Here is a 20,303-nt window from a genome sequence, read left to right as displayed (position 1 = left end):
GATGTCCTATAATAACTAATGGAAGGTCAGATACGCTATTGATCATTCCAGCAAATTGTCATGCTAATTCCAGCAAAACTACATGTGAATAATATATGCTCTTCTGCCACACTTTACTGCTTTACTGAACTTTCTACTTGGCTTACTTTCTTTTTTCCCCTTTTTCTTTTATTTATTTTTATTTTTATTTTTTTTTGTTTTAGGGTGGTAGTGAGTTGGTATTGACCATTCTTTTATAAAGCAGTAAGTTCATTTCAGAATTGTAGATGACGTTTTCTGCCCTCTGTTTCTGTAGAAGGGGTGGTTGCAGAAAATGGGTGAGGACAGATGAATAACAACGCTGGGATAGGAGAAAATGGAAGGAATAAGGTTGAGCAAGATGGTCAAGCAGAAGGGAGAGGAGAAGGGAAGGAAAAAGTGAAAGTGGTACAGGATAACGTGGATTACAACACAGGAGTAGGAAGTAGGAAGTGGATGTTGTGACTGAAAGAGATCTGCTCACACCTTAACTGGGGAGGGCAAAGAGAAGGAGGTGTGCAGAAAAGAGGAAGCACAGCAAAATGAATGGAAATGTGTATACATCTGAAAGTAACTGACTTTCCCACCTGGAAACGTTAGGACACTAGGTAAAAGTAAGTAGTATATTCATGAGTGAGAAAAATATGCCAATAAATAAATGTACAGAACTTGTGAATTACCTTTTTATATAAATTTCATAATAAAATATGTTGAAGAATTATTGGCAAACCTTAAGTTGAGCTTTGAAGCAAGGAATACTGGGATTAGGAAAGTGATTTAAATTCATTCCTCTGCCTCCCTTTGTGTCCTTCAACCATTGTCCATAGTTTAGTCAAGTTCAGTTTCATCAACCTACTTGATAAAACAGGAAATCCCAGGCTTGATATTTAGTCTCTGTGCATAAAGATTATTTCCACTTTTTGCAGCACACTAACATTAATGATGTAAATTGATAGCTTTGCAATTTATTCTTGTAGCTAAAGACCCAAAATGTATTTTAATTTTATATGTATATATTTTATCTGGAAAATAATTTATTTCACCTGCATAATCAGTCAAGTTCCAGAGATTTGATTACAGCTATCAATATTCTCATTCCAAATTTAACCATAGATCAAAAAGCATGATGATTTGTATCATTAAAACACACACTAAGCTAAGAGTCTATTTATGAATGTTTGATATTGTTAGGAATGTATGTGTGGTGCACTGAATTATCTGTAAAGGACACTCATGCAACTCTGCTTATTACTTAGGGAGACTAATGTAAATTGTGTTGTACCTTCCAAATAAATACAGTCATTCAGTGGAAAAAAAAGTATCAATTAGATAATATAAGTGCAGCAAAAGTATCATGGTCACTGTATAATAAGAATATTTCTGTGTGAGACTATCAGGTCTCTCTACTGTCAGATATCTAAGTACTGTCAGCAAAATAAACATTAACAATATGGATATAATAAACTGAAGTTGAAAATGTTAAGGGAGAACTTCTTTCAAGGATTTTGTGTTGCATATCTGTTTGCCTACTCACAATTGGCTTGGTAGATAAGTAAATATTCAGTGCACATGCTTTTTGCTTTGTGCTTGGGAAATATTTTTGGGGAATATTTAAAACAGATCTGCGTCAATATTTTAATATGGTGAAATCAAATCTAACAGTCTTTCATATGGTGAGAATTACATTTTATCTTCATCTTAAAAGAATAATTGTTTAGCACTTGAGTGGTTATTGATATAACCATATCTTTTTTATGTGCATTGTTTTGTGACTTCATCACTCTTCCTCCTTTTTCTTGTCAAGTCATTTTACCAACGGGGCTCAATTCCTGAGCTCTCGCTCTTGCTGCTTTCTTCTTGGAAAAATGCTCTCAGTCGTCGGCCTGCTGTCACCAATGTATACTATGACCAAGTTTCAGCTATCACTGTATGTTTTCTTGTTGCATGCCTCTTGTCACTGTAAGGCTATTTGCCACTAATCTTGAAAGTAAATTTGAACTTCTCCAATGTTTGTTTTGTCATTTCATTTAACACCTCATGTGTCCTGTTTGCTATTTTGTGAAGGCTGTCTAAGAAACAAATTAACACAAGTGATTGTAATGACCTTGTAATTATTCTAATGGAACAAACTGCAAAGATTATCTGGTTCATCAGTGCCAGAACTGTAATCCCAAATTTGCCTACTGTTTGAATCATTAATGTCTTGACTAATAAAGAGCATGATACAGTCAGTTTTTAACAGATATTTTATGTCTAATTTTTTCTAACACAACTAATTTAGTATGTTTGTAAGATATGTATGATGCCTTTGTTATAATGGTGTACATGATATTGGTTCATTATAGCTATAATTAAAATACCTGAAAATATAAGTCTTATTCTGAAGAAGATGAAAGAAAAAGAGCTCAGAGATGTTCTGTTTATATATCAAATGTAGAAAGCTGATGTAAATTGTAGGATGCTTTACTTGTAATTTAAGCATCTGTAGATAGTTATATGGCATAGATACCAAGTGCAGAAATGCTGCTTATCAGAAACTGATATGGTAGTTTGTTGCTGAAGGTGGATAAGTAGGCATTTAGATAATAATGTTAGCATTGAAGGAATGAAACAGGCTGGCTGGCTGTGCAATTGGTTTTTAATCTCCCTTTTTCAGTGCTTTAATATAATCAGAATCAAACTAAAGCTTACGTGGAAAAAATCATGAAGAAAACATTAAAAACAATGTCTCAGTTTGGCTTCTTGAGGACTGAAGTTTTGGTGGCTTATAAAACCATTTTAGCATCTTGGTTGTATCCCCCTGAAAAGTAGGAAGAGAGCTATAAATTTGGAGTTTAGTTGGGATTCCTGAGACTTTTAGAATGACCACTGTGGTGATCACTGCCTTGGTTTTCTGGGGGGCCAGTAACTGCAGGCTTATTTTAATTAACCTTGTGCTAAAAATGATGCAGCTGCCTTTCCTTTCATCTTCAGATGCATTGCTGTGCGTGTGGGAGCTCAGGCCAGATAATTTGTACAAATTTTGTATTCTTTAAAATGCTGTTACCTATAAGGAAATTTGCGGACTTCTTTTTTATATATGTTCTTTCAGAGAAATTTAAATTTTCAACTATTGAAAGAAAGCCTCTCTCAAGTTCTGGTGTGAGAGAGTTGTAACATCCATTTCAGCTTCATAAAAGACAGCAAGTAGTAACTGCTTTGAAAGGTTCATCTGCCAAACTTCTGTAATAGCTGCATCTCTTCAATATCAAGTATGGTGGCAGTGGTAAATCAGAAAGTGGGTCAACTTTTCAATTAAACATTAAGGAGATAAATGCTCTTCAAGTTTGAACTGTGCAAATTCATTTTACTCTGTTATACTGCTGTGTTTATATGCAAAGATGCTATATGTACATTACTACAATTCATCATTATTGCACAGTTGAGCATACGGGAGCTCAGATGATTGTTGTGAAAAGTTTGAATTGCAAATACTTCCACCAGAGTCAAGCTGCAAAACTTTCTTCCGTCATTTTGCTGTGACAATAAAGTATATAGTATGATTCTTCAATGGCATATTTGAAAATACTAGTCACTCTGGATCCTCTTCTGTACTGATAAATGCATCAAATATCCTGGAAATATATGGAAATTACTCTAAATTGTTAGTCCAAATTACCATAGGTGACTACTGGAGATCATATTTTTGCGTGTGCTTTTCAGTTACATCAGTGAAAGAAGAGTGGAACGACAGCCTGGATTTAAAATAAGAATTAAAGTGAATTCCAGTTGCTCAGAAAAGGTGGAAATAAAGGAAGTGGTGTTCATACCCAGAAAGTATTTTAATAAGTTTCAAACCCGTTTAGTAGCTGTTCAGTGATCTTGGAGAAACTTTGTGTGTTATTTTTGGTCACCTGCCACAGCTGATCATGATATAAAAAGCACAATGCAGCTACTGGAAACTCTGTATTGGTAACACACAAACCGATGAAACAGAAATGTCTCTATGAATACTGAATTTCCTTTTTTGCCAAAGCTGCAACTTTGGAAGCTCTGTTACCAGGCACAAGGCACGTGTCCCCTCAGTACTATTTCTGCCTTCCATCCGTAGGTGAGGAAGACTTGGAATTAAATGTTCTACCCAGCTCTAATCAAGAGCAAAATTACAAGAATGGCAGGTATCGTATGTACGTGCCAAAGTCTTCCCATAAGTAATACCCAATTCTGTTTCTGAAGAATGCTGGTTAAAATGTATCACAGTACTGACTGCATGGCTCGCCCTGTGGGGGCTTCCAAGACTTATCACAAACTCCGGCAAGACTGAAGAGGCCTTTTATCTATTGGTATCAGCGCAGATTTTTCAGCATGGCCCTTAAACTGCTCATATCTACTGTGTCTGGAAGGGGGAAGAAAAAAAAAAAATCCCTTCTCTCTAAAAAGTAGAGGTTACCTCTGGCATGGAAATAGTGTAAGCAGATCTCATCGTTGCACCCTCCTACCCCCCAGCCCCCCAAAAACCCTCAGAAGTGAGCGTAGGATGGCTTCATATATAGGTCAGCTAGCAGCGCCAAGAATAGACCTCTCCCCTCTTTCTGTCTCAAAGTGCTTTCTTTTCCAAACTGTTCAGGCAGCTGAAAAGAGGAATCAGTGAGAACTGAATTTATTCTGGCTAGTGCTGACTTTGGCAGTGCACTCTGTTTTGGGAAAGCAGAATTTATGACTGAGTGGTAGCAGATGCTAAAGAAAAAGTTTTCTCCCTACTACTGCTCCCAACAAAACCTGCTTGCTTCAGGAGCATCCAGTTGCCTTTAGTTAACCCTTATACGCAGAGCATCTGAGCAGCCGTATGGTGGATTCGCCCCTGGAAGGTTTCCAGGAGTGAAGTGGCTGCTGGCTTCTCATTTTCACAAAAAAAACCTCAGGACAGGATAAGACTCCTCTGGTGCATCAGGTATACTTGCTTGCCATAGACTCTACTGAATCCTCATGCAGGAGTAATTAAATGACTGTGCTGACTCTATCTTAATATAATGGGTTGAAATTGATCCTGAAATGCATGGAATTTGGGCTATTAAATAATAGTAGCCTTTTTTTATAATGGAACACTCATCAGTAGGGGATTATAGCATACAAAAAGGAGCTCTTAGTCAATCAGAAGATACCAGTTTTGTGCAGATATGAAAGAGGGAAATTCAGTTGACTTCATATTGCATTTGGCACGGTATTTTTAGAGAAAGAAGGAAGAGTTATGCAAGGCACTCATCAGACTTCATTGTGGTATTGCGTGCAGTTCTAGTTGCCAGGGAAAGTGACTTTAATTTAGTGAAAATGCAAAGGACACTTGGGATGATTAGAGAAATACAAGATTTATTTTTTAAATTGAACCTGGGTTATTTAATGAAACCAAATGAAGTTCAGAAGGAGTACAGCCACTCCTTGTGCATCTGGGTGAGATCCTAGTTAATGCTGGGGAGGAGCAGGTCAAAACTCAAGAAGAAAGGGAACCTTTTATTTTAAAGGATAGTGGTAAGTTATGAAGCAAGTACATGTGGTCATAAGTAAACTTACAACAAAAGTTTGAAGGATTTCTTTAGCTCTCAACATGAAGTTCCTGAGTGGTCTTCCCAATGTACAGGGTAGAAGAGAACTAAAAAGGGAAGCTCACAGGACAGGCTGAATGCTAAACTTTGAATTTTTTGAACAAAGAAATTAAGTTGGAGTATATGATATACTGGTGTTATCAAGGAGCTTTGTAGGGAGGCTGGATTGTTTGCACTGTGGGTTTTTCCCATTCACACGCTCCTTGAAGCCCACTGCTGAGGGTTTAGCACTGGCTGTGTGAAGGACCTGGGGAAGAAGTCCTTTCCCCCTCTGAGAAATGTGGCTTTTGATTTTTGGGGAGTTTTGTGCTTCTCTGAGATGCTGAAGGTAGTCGGGCCAAAAACATGGGCAGAGTGCATTGGTATTTCAAGGTGCATTCTGATCTTGCTGTCCTGCTCATCATTCAAAAAAACAACATACTGGAAGTCAGGAGGGAAATTTTCCCTCTGGTCAAAAGAGTAGTGACCGTTACAGTTTCTGTTGTTGTTCTCTGACTTCCTGCACAGCAGATCATCTTCTGTGCTGCTTAGTATCCTCGGGGGGGGGGCTCTTTAACAACCCCCCCCGATCCTGCAGAGGTCTCTGGCACTAGTCTCCTCTCCCCAGTCACAAACACTATAAATAGGTTTTGATCTTTTGCAGCATGTTTCAAGACTGTTCTAGGCTGTCCAGCAGTGTTTTGTGGCTGGTGTACTTTGGTCATGTGTGAAGTAGCTGTGTGAATCTATCTTAAATAGAGAGCTGTTGCGTGGTTGCCCACAACTGTGAGAACATAAGGGTGCAGAAGACTCTTCCCAGTTCATGTATCCATGAATGCCATGTCTGAGCGGGGCCTCTGTCAAGAGCTGTGGTGTGGTTATTCAGAAACGCTCTTGGATGAGGAATCTGAGAATTATGTTAGAAAGCTGAAATTTTTTTTTCATATGCTAATATTTTTTTTTTTTTTTTTTTGCATTGGGCAAACTTGAAATATTCCACTAGCCTGATATTTTAAAGGTAAAATAAGGAAGTTAGGATGCTACTTCCCATTCAGCATCTAATTGCTGTTAGGAACCAAGGGAGGAGATTTTCGGGGGTAAACAGCCTGTCTAAAGCATAATTAGCATTAATTAACATCCTTGCTGGGAATTTAATCAGAGGCATATTAGTTCTGTTGTCTAAGGCAGTTTTTCTCACCTTAGATAAGTTCCTCTTGACTAGAATGGAAACCTTCTGCTTGCAGCCAGGAGCTTGTCCTGAAGCTTACGTCACTTAGAGCCGTCACACAAAGAGCATTCACACAGCATATACATTTTTTAAGAAATAGAGGACAAGCTTTTTGATGAATCTGAAGCTACAAGCTCGCCCTAGGATTGGTACAACATGCAATTTCTGTACCAAAACCAACTGGCTTATAACTTTGCCTTTTTAGTTATTTATTTTATTCAGAGCTATATTTTGTTTGTTTGGATCACTATTTCCTTGATAAATGGCACCTTAAAGCTACTGTGTGGGGTGAAATTCTAGTAAGTATTTTAAAAATTTACTGAGGATACATGTAGAATTAGGAGGAAAAGGTAGCTCACTGATGTTCTCCTCAAATTGTTTGAAGGGTTGCTTCTGAGCTAAATGCTTTATTATTATTATTATTATTATTACTTGGTTGTTTGATGTTTGTGTAATATCTAGACAGTGAAATTGATTTTTGTTTACTTTCAAGGATGTGCTGCAGTACTGCATTGGAAGCACTGAAGGAAAATATGAAATAAATTTAATATAAAAAGCATTGTTGGATTTATTAAAATAAATCTTCTGAAAATGTAAAAACTGAAAGCTTTCTTTCAGTGCAAGAGGAATGTATTGTATTTAAGAGCGTAGTGATTCCTATCTAGCAAAGCTACTACTTCTGATTGGATTTTTTGCTTTTGCATATAAATGTTGTTTAACTGACAGTATGATTTTTGTTAAACTGTTTGTTAGCCAGGATTTTTTTTTTCTTTTTTATGCTTTGGACTATCTTGACTAAAGTCTGTTATGGGAACAAAAAATTGCTGGAATTTGGTTGGCATTTAAAGTTATTTAATTTTAAAGACTTTAAGCTGAGTAGCTTTAATTAGGCATACTTAAAGGATTCATGGTGTTTGTTTTGTTTTGTTTCTTTCCTGCTATCGCCTCTGTTGGTTTGTGGCAAAGTACTGTTTTGGGGTTAAATTGTGTAGACTGCAAATAAAGTGTGTTACACTTACAGAATTTCAAGACTTGGTACACCTTAGGAGTTCCTTTTAAAAAATAAATTCATCATCATTGTTCCTTTTATTTCAGAAGTTTGGTGTCAATCAGTCTAAGCCAGAATTTACTGTGGATCTCAAAGGGGCATTGATTGATTGGGCTTCAAAGGACAAATCCAGCAAAAAGAATGTTATTGAGGTGAGTTATTTTATTTAAATGCAGAATTACTTAAATATACTTTCTCTAAATTTAAACTGAAAACCTTCAGTTAGCTCAGTTCTAAAATTCTATATGTCCTCTTGTCTCTCAAATACATATGTAAGTTTACATTAATACTTGCAAGGGTTGTGCATTCTTAGTGTACCTCTATGGGATTTACTTTTGAGTTATAAATAGACTGTTACTGTTTTTATTGGTAAGTGCTCTTGAGCTGGTATTTATTATCTAAAAGTTATGCCAGGTAGAAGTTTACACTGTCTTAGATAATTTCACTCTCAAATTCTTGCGTGTTTACCAAGTCTGATGTCTCTTTTTGTTTCTTTAAAGCTAAAAACCCGCCAAGGAACTGAGCTCTTAATTCAATCTGATAATGACAGCTTTATTAATGAATGGTATAAAGTTCTTAATTATACCATCAACAATCAGGTATGTGTTTGAATCGTGAAGGCTCTGTTTTCAGGGTGCTATTATTTAGCAAAATAATTTGTGCACTATCTACATGAGTGCTTCATCTACATCTTCGTTTCCTGATTTTCTTCGGTGTGGGCAGGAGGTTGAGGATATGGCAGTTCCTGCCGATGACTAGGGAAATAGAATTAATAGTGATGAAGGAAGAAAGATGGTCCACTGGACTGAGAATCAGGAGATGTGAACTACGTCTCCAGCTCAGAAGTGAGCTTCCTTCTGCGGCCAAATGCTTGTTCTGTCCCAGTGACCTGAAAGGTGCTGATGGAGGGGCACTGGAGGGGAAGGATGACCAGGGGAGTGATTTGTAAAGTACATCAGTCAAAATTTGTTATTATTCTTCACTTAAGACTTCACTAGCGTGTAAATTGAAATCCCTGACAAAATGTATTATCTCTTCTCACCAGACTGCATAATGCCCACTTCTTATAAACAGAAAAGTGGTCAAGCGTTTGCTCTTGATGCTGACAAACAAGATTTAACATCTTTGAATTCAGAAGATGGAGAAAATATTACCCTAATTTCAAGATGATTTCATGTGTATTCTTAATTTTTGTGCTTACAAGCCTGGTGGCTGCCCATAAGCTGCATTTATGTTGACTATTTAGTCTCCAGGCTATGGATGATAATTAACATTGATGCTTTTGTCAGTCAGCAGCCTTCATTTCTCGTAGCCCTGATAGCATTTTCCACATCTGAGAACCCAAACACAGCAGGCTAATATGAATAGTTTAGGTTTTTTTGAGCACTCACAGTTTGGGACCCTAATCTTCTGCTTTGAATATTCTGTCCTGGTATGAAAATGTCATGAGCATTAATGAACAAGCAAGGCAGTCACTCAACAGTACCTTTCTCCTGTCTGATCCATGTAACACAACTGAGGCTGTTTCCTCCCTGCTTTAGTGTATATGAAGATGAAAAGGCTGAGACATAATTTGGACAGGATTCAGGTATTACATGTTAGATTGAGGAGGTAAATGGTAGAATAGGGAGAGTTTTCAGAACTCTTGATGAAGTGTGAAGTATTACTGGCAGGTGGTGGTAGCTGAAAGACGAAAGATTACAAGGAGAAAGATAAAAGGTACCTTATTAGACTACCTGATAATTTGGAGTACTGAAGCTTTCAGGCACACAAATCCTTCAGATCTGAAGCAAATTTCCAATTGATGGTAGTGGCCATAAATACCTTTCCCAGAATGGCTAGTTCCAGTGTGGTGAAATCTTCCTCAAAAGAAGGTTATTATTTAGGTTCTAGTCTCTTTGCTCCTTCAGGATGCTATTATGGCAATACAAGCGGAATATTTGTAAACCAGTCTGTGAATATTGTAGCTGTTCTTTTACATACAGAAGCTTCCAAGTTATTAGATTATACTTGTTCCGTAATATGAATATATGGTGATTTTTCTGAAGCAAATTTAATAATCCTGAAATGCTTTGAGGCCTCCTGAAGAGAATCCTGTCCAAATGATCTCAGTGATGGAAGAATCCTTAGCTGGGACGTTAACTGGGAGGCTGATTATATTGACCTTTTGGCATGTAAAAGGGCTATCCAAAGCTTTTGAAAAGCAACTAAGAAAGAGGGCTGATTAAGCTAACATTGCCCTTCAAATTAAAGTGCAACTTAGTTGATATGTTTATGCTTTTACTTATTCAGTGGTCTGGAGTATGCAACACTGCGGTATTTTTAAAAACATTATTATTATTAATTATTCACTTTGCCAGTGAGAATGGTATCACCTTTGAAGATATTTTTAGCATCTAGAGTTCAGGAAGGAACCAACTGACTATCATTAAAGGGAAAAAAGTATTCTGTAGAACTCTACAAGAAATGCTGTTGTTCATGCTATATTCTATGTGCTGACAAACTGACTGCTGAATCTTTTTAAATCAATAGGTAGTAGAGTCTGATGAAGCATTAGAAGATGAAGTACCAGATTCTCCCGGAGTGGAAAAACAAGACAAAGAGAAAGAGAATAAAGACTCTAAGAAACTTCGTTGTGAGTTTAAAAATTTCTAGTGATGGATTTCAGTTATGTCTAACAAATTAAGATTAGAAGTGGATGTAAATTAAAAAAAAAAAATCCCCAAAGAACTATTAGTACACAGAAAGAGAAGAAAAATCATCATGATATTTTTTCCTGACTTCAGTGTCATTACTAGAAAAGAAGAATTCCAAAGGCCTTTGAGAATGAAACTACTCAAGTTTGGAAAGAGGCTTTGATATAGTTCACTCTGTATAGTGGTGCCAGTTAGCAACTGTTCACTCGCGTTTACTTAATAACACTTAAAAACAAATGAACAAAAATGCCGAACATCTTTAGCACTTACTATATGGAGCACAAACAATAGGAGAAGCTGGCAGTAGTAAAATGGATTATTTTCAGTGTGTTGTCAAATGCACAGAAATAGACATTTTTTCTCTAACTTTTAAAAATGGAATGGGATAAGACTTTTTAGCCATTCAGATATTCAAATCTGTTTGATTTGGATTATATTCCTTAGTTTTTGTCTCTAATGCAGCATCTGTAAATATTGTCACTATTACCTTTTTAACTTAAGCTGCAGTTTCACTGAGTTGCTAATTCATGTTATAACAGCTCATTTAGAGAAACTAATAAATTTTAATTATTACTTCAGAATTGAGAAATTAATTTCTTTGTTCCCTAGCCACAGAAATATATTAATCGAGCAGACTATTTTCCATCTTTTGCTTCCTGGCCTTATACTTAATTTGCAAGAAGAGGCAGGACTGGATTTGCAATACTGTTGTATTTTTAAAATGCCATGCTCAATTTATACACGTCAGTTACCATTTAATCAGTGTTACAAACAACACAAGTTTTATAAGATTTTTGGGAAGGTGGTGTCTCTTGACAGTTTGAAAAATGGATAGTATATACAATGAGTTCCAGAAAGTTAAGGAAAAAAATGTGGATGTAATGCAAATTTGAATGGTTTTGTCTTGATGTGTTTGAGCTTTAAATTAAAAAAAAAATTTTTTTATTGCATTTTTGGCAGATAGACGCAATGTTAATTTTGTGAGTATTCACACTAAATGCATTTTTTTCAGCAGTGAAAACACCTAGCAGTATAGATTCCACAGAACAGAAAAAGACCAAAACGAAGCTGAAGAAATTTCTTACACGGCGCCCTACGTTACAAGCCGTCCGTGAAAAAGGCTACATTAAGGGTAAATGAACATTTTAAATAAAGGAAATAGTTTGAAAAGCTGAATTTCATGATTCGGGTGTGAAATGGGGTTTAAATGGTCTAGTTTTAGAGTAAAACATGTACATAGCTGGCTGAACAAAAGTCTTGGTTGTATAGTGGAGTTGGTGATTGCCATTCCTCTGAGCAATGCTACTAGCTGCTAAACTTCATGGAGGGTATCCTTTTCTTCAGCTCGTTACTGGCAAAACTGAACTGAAAAATGAGGGCCCAGGCGCCTGTCTGGACTTGGAAAGCTTCTGAACTAGAGAGTCCATTTGGCCTGCTGTGCTGAGCAGGAAGCTTTGGCTAGCCAATAGTCATTTGTCCATACAAGGGAAGGAAAAGTTGTTTTTTCAGGATGGGGCTGAACACATGTGCATGTCTTCATCTGTTTCACAGGGGTTTTTGTCAGTCTGAATGGAACCAGACAATCATGTGCCATCTCTTAAGAAATTACATATTCAGGCAAACAGGGTGAGGCTAAAGGAATCTTCACTCAATCTCCCTCCCTCCTCTCCCTGCCTCCCAGCCACCCAAACCATTTTTTGAATGTGAAGTTTTTCACACATATGCAAGTTTTGATGTTGTATATTTGGTTTGGTGTGCTGTGTGGATTTCCAGAGCAGTTCTCAGATGCAAACGTTGTTCATTTGCTTAAACTACTAAACATGAAAAATGGGCTAGATGCTATTCATGATACAAATGTAAGAGCAATTTCTCTCCTGAGCGAGCTTTGAAATAAGGCCTACTGGATATTGCAAAGAAGTTCACTTACATACTTTATTTAAAAAACAAAACAAACTTTCTTCCCTTTATATTTGTAAACTATGAAATATTTCTCTTGAAATAGAGAGGTAGTCTCATGGATCTGAACTGAGGAGTTAGTCTGTCATTCAAGCATCTTTAAAGAAAGTGTGGAGATAGGACTGGGAAAGATTTCAGTGATAACATAAAATCTGAACAAGAGGAATTCACAACATTACAAGAATCTGTTCTCTGCCCAACCTTATTTCACTTTTGCTTCAGTATATAGATCAGTTTATAGAAAATTCACCCCTTGGATTGTCCAGACAAATGTCAAAATAATCAGTGTGCAGAAGTGTCTATATTTAGATTCCAACCCCACAACAGGGTTGCCTATGCATAGCTCTGAATGGATGTAAAGGTCCATTTAGAAGTTAGACTACATTAAAGCCTTCCTCTGTAAATGAATATCTAATGGTAAATTAGACAGTAGTTGCAGTGAAAGATTATCTTTTACAGTTTTTTTCCAAGTAATGCCAAGAATTTCTAAGTTTAGTAAAGTTTCTTATCTTTCTGTTCAGATTGTTAATAAAGATTACAGTAAATGTATTTTATACTCAGAACAAGAATTCAACACAGTAGAACATGTGAATCCTTTTCCTTTTCTCATTACAGTAACGACTATATAACTCTTTCAAGATGGGTTAAAATGATTTTTGGAGCTAAAGTTCCTTACTCAAGCACTCACACTTGGATAACTGCTGATACCTTTTCTTACTGGGAGCTGTTGAGAACTCATTTAAACTGTTTTCACTTTAATGCTATGATGATTGTATGCAGTAGTCTTTGCCCTTTGTAGAAGACTGTTTTAACCTGAACTAGTTCTGTCACTTGAACCCTGTTCCACTGTAAATGTCTTTTTACTTGGTTCCAGATCAAGTGTTTGGTTCCAATCTCACCAGCTTGTGTCAAAGAGAAAACAGCACGGTGCCAAAGTTCGTGAAGCTGTGCATTGAGCATGTTGAGGAACATGGTAGGGTGAAATTTTTTTGTTTCCAAATCTCTTGTGCGTCACACTATCTGATTTTGGATGTTTTAATCCTTAAAATTCTATAGATTCCTTTGGAAAAATAATCTGAAACCCATATCTGTAGTTAACAATGAGTTACCAAGTGTGGGGAGGTAGGTTGGATCCCATCCTGGGAGTGGGAGGAATCTTAAAACTGAGAAATTGGTCTACTTCAGTGTCTTCCAAGGTGAGGAAAAGGCAGGACAGTCTCCTGGCAGCAAGGGTCTAAAGAAAGAGGTGTTAAAAGAAGCAATAGAAGAACTCATCTTGTCAATTTTTTTCAGATGAAAGAGAAACTGTCAAAGCACAGCCATTAATTTTTGGAAGGCTTAAGCATGCTAACAAAATCATTTACATTAAAACTTACCTGAAAGAAACTTTTATGAAAAAGTTGTGTTCTAGCTCTGCATATACTTTGACTGCCTGAAGACAAGTCTATCCAGTTACACTGATTGCTAGGTGACGCTTTATCCAAGTTTGGAGATTATCGCTGTCCACATATTGACCCAATTTTTATTTGCTTTCATGGGAAATATTTTTCTCCTACATAACTGAGAAAGTGCTATGTTTGAAAGCTGTGTGTGACATTCTGGATTGTCTGCTGTAAAGGACATCTGTGCTTTTTTGTTAAAACTCTGTTGGTTGTCACTGCTGGATTTGGCTCTGGTCTGGACTGGTTTTCTTGATGGTTTCTTGCTGTTGATGTCATTGCCGTATCTCTTTGAAAAGATGACTCAGAGTGGGTTATGGGATATCCATAATCATCATGCAGATGCATACCAGTCTGTTCATTTGAGAGCATTCTCTTGAAAATCAGTGTAAGTGTTAAAGGGGAATACTACAAGTGAATTTTAAGGCATCTTCCATGGGAACTTCATTTAGGATTTTTTTGGAACCTGTAGCCTTCTTTCTAAATGTTGTTATTTTATTGTTTAGTGTGGGAAGGGAAAGAATAACTGCTTTCATTGCCTCACTCCAGTTTCACAAACTGGCAGCCCGCTTGTAACAGTGAGCCGCTTTTCTCTTTTGTGATTTGCAGTTTGAGAAAGGGTTTTTTTGCTTTGTTTTTTTGTTGTTTTTTTTTTTAAAGACAGGACTGCAGTGAAGATAGTGGTGAAGTTTTCCTTTTTTAAATACCTGAGGGGAAGCTGACAGAAATGAACAGCTTTTTCCCCACTTCTCCAACTCTTCTTTCTTCTGCCAACACACTTCAAATCAGTCCTTTCTATAAAGGAATGACTAGTGGATTGTGGGGAAAAGGGATATTTCAGATGGTGCTGGTAACTGTGCTGTATTGCATCAGACAACTCCTTGAGGAGCTGCAGGGACTGAAGGTATTCTGGCAACACTCACCCTCTCAGTGGCACTGACTCACATGTTGCCTTCAAGTAGCATTTCAATTAAATTCTTTACCTCCTAATCACTTTTCATGATCTGCAGTAGCAACCACAGGGACACAGTTTTTCTTCTTTGCCTGGTTAAGTGTACAACACTGTAAACGCAAGGGCTATCCCTTGCATAGTGATGAGTGTGCATGCACATCATTCCTTCTCCATGCAAAACCAGTCACTTGTCAACTTTGAGGTGCTCTCTGTGCATGAATTAATTTGATTTTCTTAACTGTACATTAAAAAATGGAACATACACAAAATACGTGGTCCTTGCATGTTGGACTCCCCATGCCTACCTGCCAAGAGCATCTTAAGTGAGACCCCTAATCTCGTCGGGAAAACCTGGAGCTGTTGCCTCATTACTTCTGTTCTAACACATAAGAAGTTTCAGACATTACTCTGAGCTTGATGCTACCAAACTTGTGTCAGCAAACTAAACCTTCTCTGCTGATGTGCCCTGCCCACTGAAAAAACTAGTTTAGCTACAGTTTTCAGGTATTCTTTGTTATCTTCTACGTGGATTGCTTTTGTTTTTATTTTTGCTAAGCAAACCTGTAAATAAGCAGCCTAATGCAGATTTTAGAATTCGTAAGTATGTAAGGTATTAAAATGGATTTTAACTTTGTTCTAGGATTAGATGTTGATGGCTTATATCGAGTTAGTGGCAATCTTGCAGTGATACAGAAGCTAAGATTTGCAGTCAATCATGGTAAGTTTTTTTCAGCTGTACTATTCTTGTATCTATCTTCAGCTTGTTTGTTGAAGTTCATAGAAAACTCAGTAAAAATTTTTGTTAAAGTATAACTTTGGTCTTTCATGAGAAATGCTTGGCATCTTTCAAAGTAAAATCATTTCTAAATTGCGGAATTTAGTGTATAATAGGTAGACATCAGTTAAATATCTAGCATCCTGGAGTTTGGTCATAACTGAAGCACTGAGAAACTGCTAGAACATAATCCTAAAGAAAGGTAATAATGCAATTTGAGGAAGAAAATAATTTCAAATTACCTTCATATGGGGAACCCCCCCCCCAGCATATTAAGCTTCTGTTAGCTTTAAACTTGTAAATTAATGCTTTTGGCAAGATTTGCTACTGCCTCTTAGTATGGGGATCCTCAGCTCCTCTTGACCCTGCTCTCTGTATAAAAACCTCTTAATGGAGCTGTAACTTAGTGTTTTGTTTGCTGGGAATTGGTAGGTAACTTGCAGCTAGGAAGAGGACAAGAGCTCATCTGTGATATGACAGCTCATTTCCTGATTGACAGGGACTGGCTGTGTGCCATGTCAGCAGTTCCTATTCCCCTCTGGAAAGCCCCCATGGTAGGGAAGCTGTATGTGGTGCTAGAGGCAGTTGGGCCACATCTGGGTCCATTGTGGCCCAGAAGAGACCCTGTCTGCAAGCGGAGGTGGAATTTCTATTGCGACTTCTCTCATCTGTCCCTTTCCTGAGCAGTCTGAGGCCCATTTGTCTAAATTATAGCAGTTCTTACAAGAACTGACCTGTAGACAATGTTTTATTTTAGTCCTTCTAAGAGAGCACAGATGGCTGTCATTATAATTCAGCCTCATGAGTATTTCTCACAGTGCTAATTCTGAGAAGGAGTCTCCCAGCCAGATACAGAGCCTTTGCATCACCTTTACACTGCTACATTCCTGTATCTCAGCAGAAAAGGGGCTGAAGTGGAGTAAGTTTTCACTGCTTTAAAAACAAAAAATATAGGAAAGAAGAGTAGTTAATTTAAAAAAAGGAAAAAGGCTTTTTAAACTAAATTTCTAACATTGATTATTAATTTTCTCTTGTAGATGAGAAACTAGACCTGAATGACAGTAAATGGGAAGATATACATGTCATTACAGGAGCTTTAAAGATGTTTTTCAGAGAATTGCCAGAGCCACTCTTCACCTATAATCACTTCAATGACTTCGTCAATGCAATTAGTAAGTCTGGAAAACATGCATGTGACTTTTATATAAATCCTGCTCAATATGCAGAATTCACTTAATTATTTTAGACAGTAAAATGAATGTTTTGATTATGAGTATCTGTAAGGCTTACCTAAAATTGCTTGTCAGTAATATACAATCTGGCCAGGAGGTGGCAGTATACTATCTAATATTAGTGCTGCAAAATAGTAGATTTTATTTCCAATTTGTTAAGTTTTATGCTAAAGTTTTAAACGAAAATGATGACATATTGCTTCTACACTTTTTCCTCTTGCAGAACAAGAACCAAGACAGCGTGTCCATGCTGTTAAAGATTTAATCAAACAGTTGCCAAAACCAAATCAGGACACTATGCAGGTACTCTTTAGACACCTGAAAAGGTAAGTATCAGATGGAAGGAAAAGCTTTGTATTGCTGATAATCTAAATAATCAAATTAAAACTACTAGCTGATAGTTCCCATTATGTTATTCTTGTGTATATTGGACTTGATGGAAGTAATATATCAGTCTGTATTTATACAAGCTTGCAGAGAACCAAACCAACTTTAGACAATATGTGTCATAGTTATGATGTTTGCTGCCAAGTCCTTATGTTAGAGGGATTGTGAGAGTATCAAGAATAGTATTTCAAAACAAAACTTTTCCTTAGAGAAGAGAATCACAGCAGCTGTATGTCCTAATAGCAAGAGTAGTCATTAAATAAATATTGTGAATACTTATTTGCTTTGGTCTGTTTCTTTTTCTTGCCATCCCATTACTCTAACACTGATAAGTCTTTTTTTTTTTTTTTTCCTCACTCCTCACTTCTAGAGTTGTAGAAAATGGAGAAAAGAACCGAATGACCTATCAAAGCGTAGCAATCGTTTTTGGTCCGACCTTATTAAAACCGGAGAAAGAGACTGGTAACATAGCAGTTCACACAGTATACCAGAATCAGATTGTAGAATTAATTCTACTGGAATTGAATTCTGTCTTTGGACGCTGACATTTTTCTAAGAGTGGAAACTGGAAGTGATGGGCTGGCAGCCATCCATCAGAAGTCAAATCTCTCACTGTACATGATGTACTACGTTTGTGGACCAAGCAGCAACTTGATTTTGCACTTTTGGGGAGGGGAAAGTGGGAGAAACGTTTGAACAGTTGAATGCAAATTAAAGAGAACACTTTGGATTTCTTTGAAAAATTCAATGTAAAAAGTGAGTTGAAAAGTTTATAGTTTGCCTTTTTTTTTTTTTTTAAAGTAACATCTGAAAATTGCAATATAGGTTCATACACTGGATTTCTTGGGAGAGGAAAGGTATTAATCTCAAACTGGATAGTCTGGAATTTTATTTAAAAAATTTTCCACTTGATAGGTAGAAGTCCTGTCAACTGGTTATGAAAAAAATTCCATGAAGTTGCATCCTAAGCTTATGTATTACAACCTACACAGATCTGTATGACACCTTTCCATGGGGCTTCTGCATGCAATGAATATCTTAAAGTTGTGCTAACAGTTTGGTTTAGTTATTCAGATCTCATCCCTCACTTGATACTTGCTCTCTTTTTTCCTTTTTCCCCATTTTTTCTTTTTCTTTTTCCTTTTCTTTTTTTTTCTTTTTAACTTTATTTTTCTTTTTCCTTTCTTTTCTTTTACTTTTTTCCCCACAGTCTTTCTGGAACTTCCAAGTTGCTTTATAGAGCAGCACACTATTTCAAACACTGAACTGGTAAGAATATCCAGCAGCGGATATTTCTTTTGTGGCATAATAGAAGAAGTATTTAATACACATGTTCCTTTTTTTTTTCCCCAGGATATTTCCTGAGTTTTGTGTTATACTGATTTACAGCTAAAATCCTAAGTAAATGCTGACTGTAACACTGTACCGAGTTCTTGGTATAATCCTGTGGTAGTGGAAGTTTCTTGATGTAAATACAGGCTGTCTTTTTGGATTTTGTATATAATTCAGTTGTTGTATAGTTTAAGAACATTCTAGTCACACATTTCTAATCATGGGTAGATTAGCTACAATAGCATAATGTTTCCCATGGATGTCTGGGTTTCAGCAGCGAAGCAGGTTATGGGGAGGGAGGGGGGACCTTACTGTGTGCACTTTTAGATGTTAATTACATTTGCGGGCAAATAACTGTAATGCAAATGGTACTGGAAAAATGCTGAGTGTGCTTGCTAAATTATTAATGCACTACAAGAGGAGCCTTTTAGGTTATTTAATATGTACAGGTTACATTAGAAAAATGTATTATGAATTCTAACATCTACAAATAGTGAAACTCATGTTTTGATAGATAATGTTTGATGGAATCCATGATACTAAATTTAAGAATTTCTTTTTACATTAATGTAGAATTTGTAAAAATTAGTTTTGAAAGATTTTGTTACAGGGAGCATGGTCTGCTGAAGATTTTTTTAAATGTATTTTTCTAGACTAACTGCTGTATCTGACATATTTGTTATGTCTAACCTGAATAAAGAAAACCATTAGTTATTTTGCAGTTTGCCATTCCCAGTTCAGGTGACATGGACCCCATTCAAACAGTGAGACTGCTGTATCTTATTGCTTAGCATGGATGCTGCTTACAGCAGAGAGTTGTCCTGCCGTATTAGAAGGCAAACACTTACTTTATAACCTGACAAATTTAGGAATCTCCCAGTCCCTTTCTTTTAACAACCTTAACTCTGTCATAAGATTCAGAGAGGGCAGAAGTAATTTATGGATATAAATTTGCAGTCTTTAAAACATATGCTGACTTATTTCATATATCCCAACTTATTTCACCTTTGATCTGTTGTATGCTTTTCACAACAAAGTTCCACAGCAAAGGGGATATGTGGTGAAATACTGAAGCGTGATCAGATGAACAATATGAGAATTTCATGACCCTAAGACTTGCATGAAGTTCTACGTAGATAAAAGAAAAGACAAGTTACCTTGTGGCTTTCTCACTGTCTTATTGTGGTAATGGTGAAGTCTTGTGGTTTGTTGCAAAGCAACCTGGGTGAGAATTGTGATAGCTACATCTCAGTGTTGTGTTTTCAGTCTCCTGTCAGGCTTTCCAACAGGAACAGTGCTGAGTTGCAGGTGTGCCCCAGTCTACTAGAAAATATAAACGCAGCTGAAATCTGTTGTTGTAGGGTATTCAAATACCAACTTCAGTTTTAAAATAAAAAACAGAATTCCCACTGCTAAATGAGATTGCTTCATTACAGATCACTTTTTCTGTATGAGTGTTTCTGTATTCAAAAGAAGAATGCCTTTTTTAAAAACAATTTGATAATGAGGATGAACATAACATTTTTTCCTTGTATTCCCATAAAATAAAGCTTTTTGTTATTACTATATATAGTATGTTTTTGTGTAGTAAAACTTAAGTCTTACTGTTCTCATTTTAAGTTTGGCCAGGTGAAAGTTTTTTTTTTTTTTTATTACTATTATTTTATTTTATTGAAAGAGGA

The 20,303-nt window shown here is 36.5% G+C and overlaps 1 protein-coding gene across 8 annotated transcripts in view; it reads left to right on the top strand.

The window, feature by feature from the left end:
- ARHGAP12 (Rho GTPase activating protein 12) overlaps positions 1 to 19,335 on the top strand; it is an 85,289-nt gene extending 65,954 nt beyond the window's left edge. For 5 of the 8 annotated variants that reach the window (XM_067291864.1, XM_067291863.1, XM_067291860.1 and 2 more), the window contains 9 exons: positions 7,900 to 8,004; positions 8,353 to 8,451; positions 10,385 to 10,487; positions 11,561 to 11,680; positions 13,379 to 13,477; positions 15,536 to 15,613; positions 16,708 to 16,842; positions 17,126 to 17,228; positions 17,660 to 19,335. In XM_067291864.1, coding sequence (XP_067147965.1) covers positions 7,900 to 8,004; positions 8,353 to 8,451; positions 10,385 to 10,487; positions 11,561 to 11,680; positions 13,379 to 13,477; positions 15,536 to 15,613; positions 16,708 to 16,842; positions 17,126 to 17,228; positions 17,660 to 17,834 — 1,017 coding nt within the window. In that variant the 3' untranslated portion in view covers positions 17,835 to 19,335. The remainder of the gene's footprint in view (positions 1 to 7,899; positions 8,005 to 8,352; positions 8,452 to 10,384; positions 10,488 to 11,560; positions 11,681 to 13,378; positions 13,478 to 15,535; positions 15,614 to 16,707; positions 16,843 to 17,125; positions 17,229 to 17,659) is intronic. The other 3 variants (XM_067291862.1, XM_067291858.1, XM_067291859.1) reach the window with 2 other exon arrangements.
- Positions 19,336 to 20,303: the final 968 nt, after the last annotated feature.

The sequence above is a fragment of the Apteryx mantelli genome, chromosome 2, assembly GCF_036417845.1.
Source record: "Apteryx mantelli isolate bAptMan1 chromosome 2, bAptMan1.hap1, whole genome shotgun sequence".
Classification (NCBI taxonomy): domain Eukaryota; kingdom Metazoa; phylum Chordata; class Aves; order Apterygiformes; family Apterygidae; genus Apteryx; species Apteryx mantelli.
Note: the sequence above shows the minus strand (reverse complement) of the source record. Positions and strands in the feature narration are given on the sequence as shown.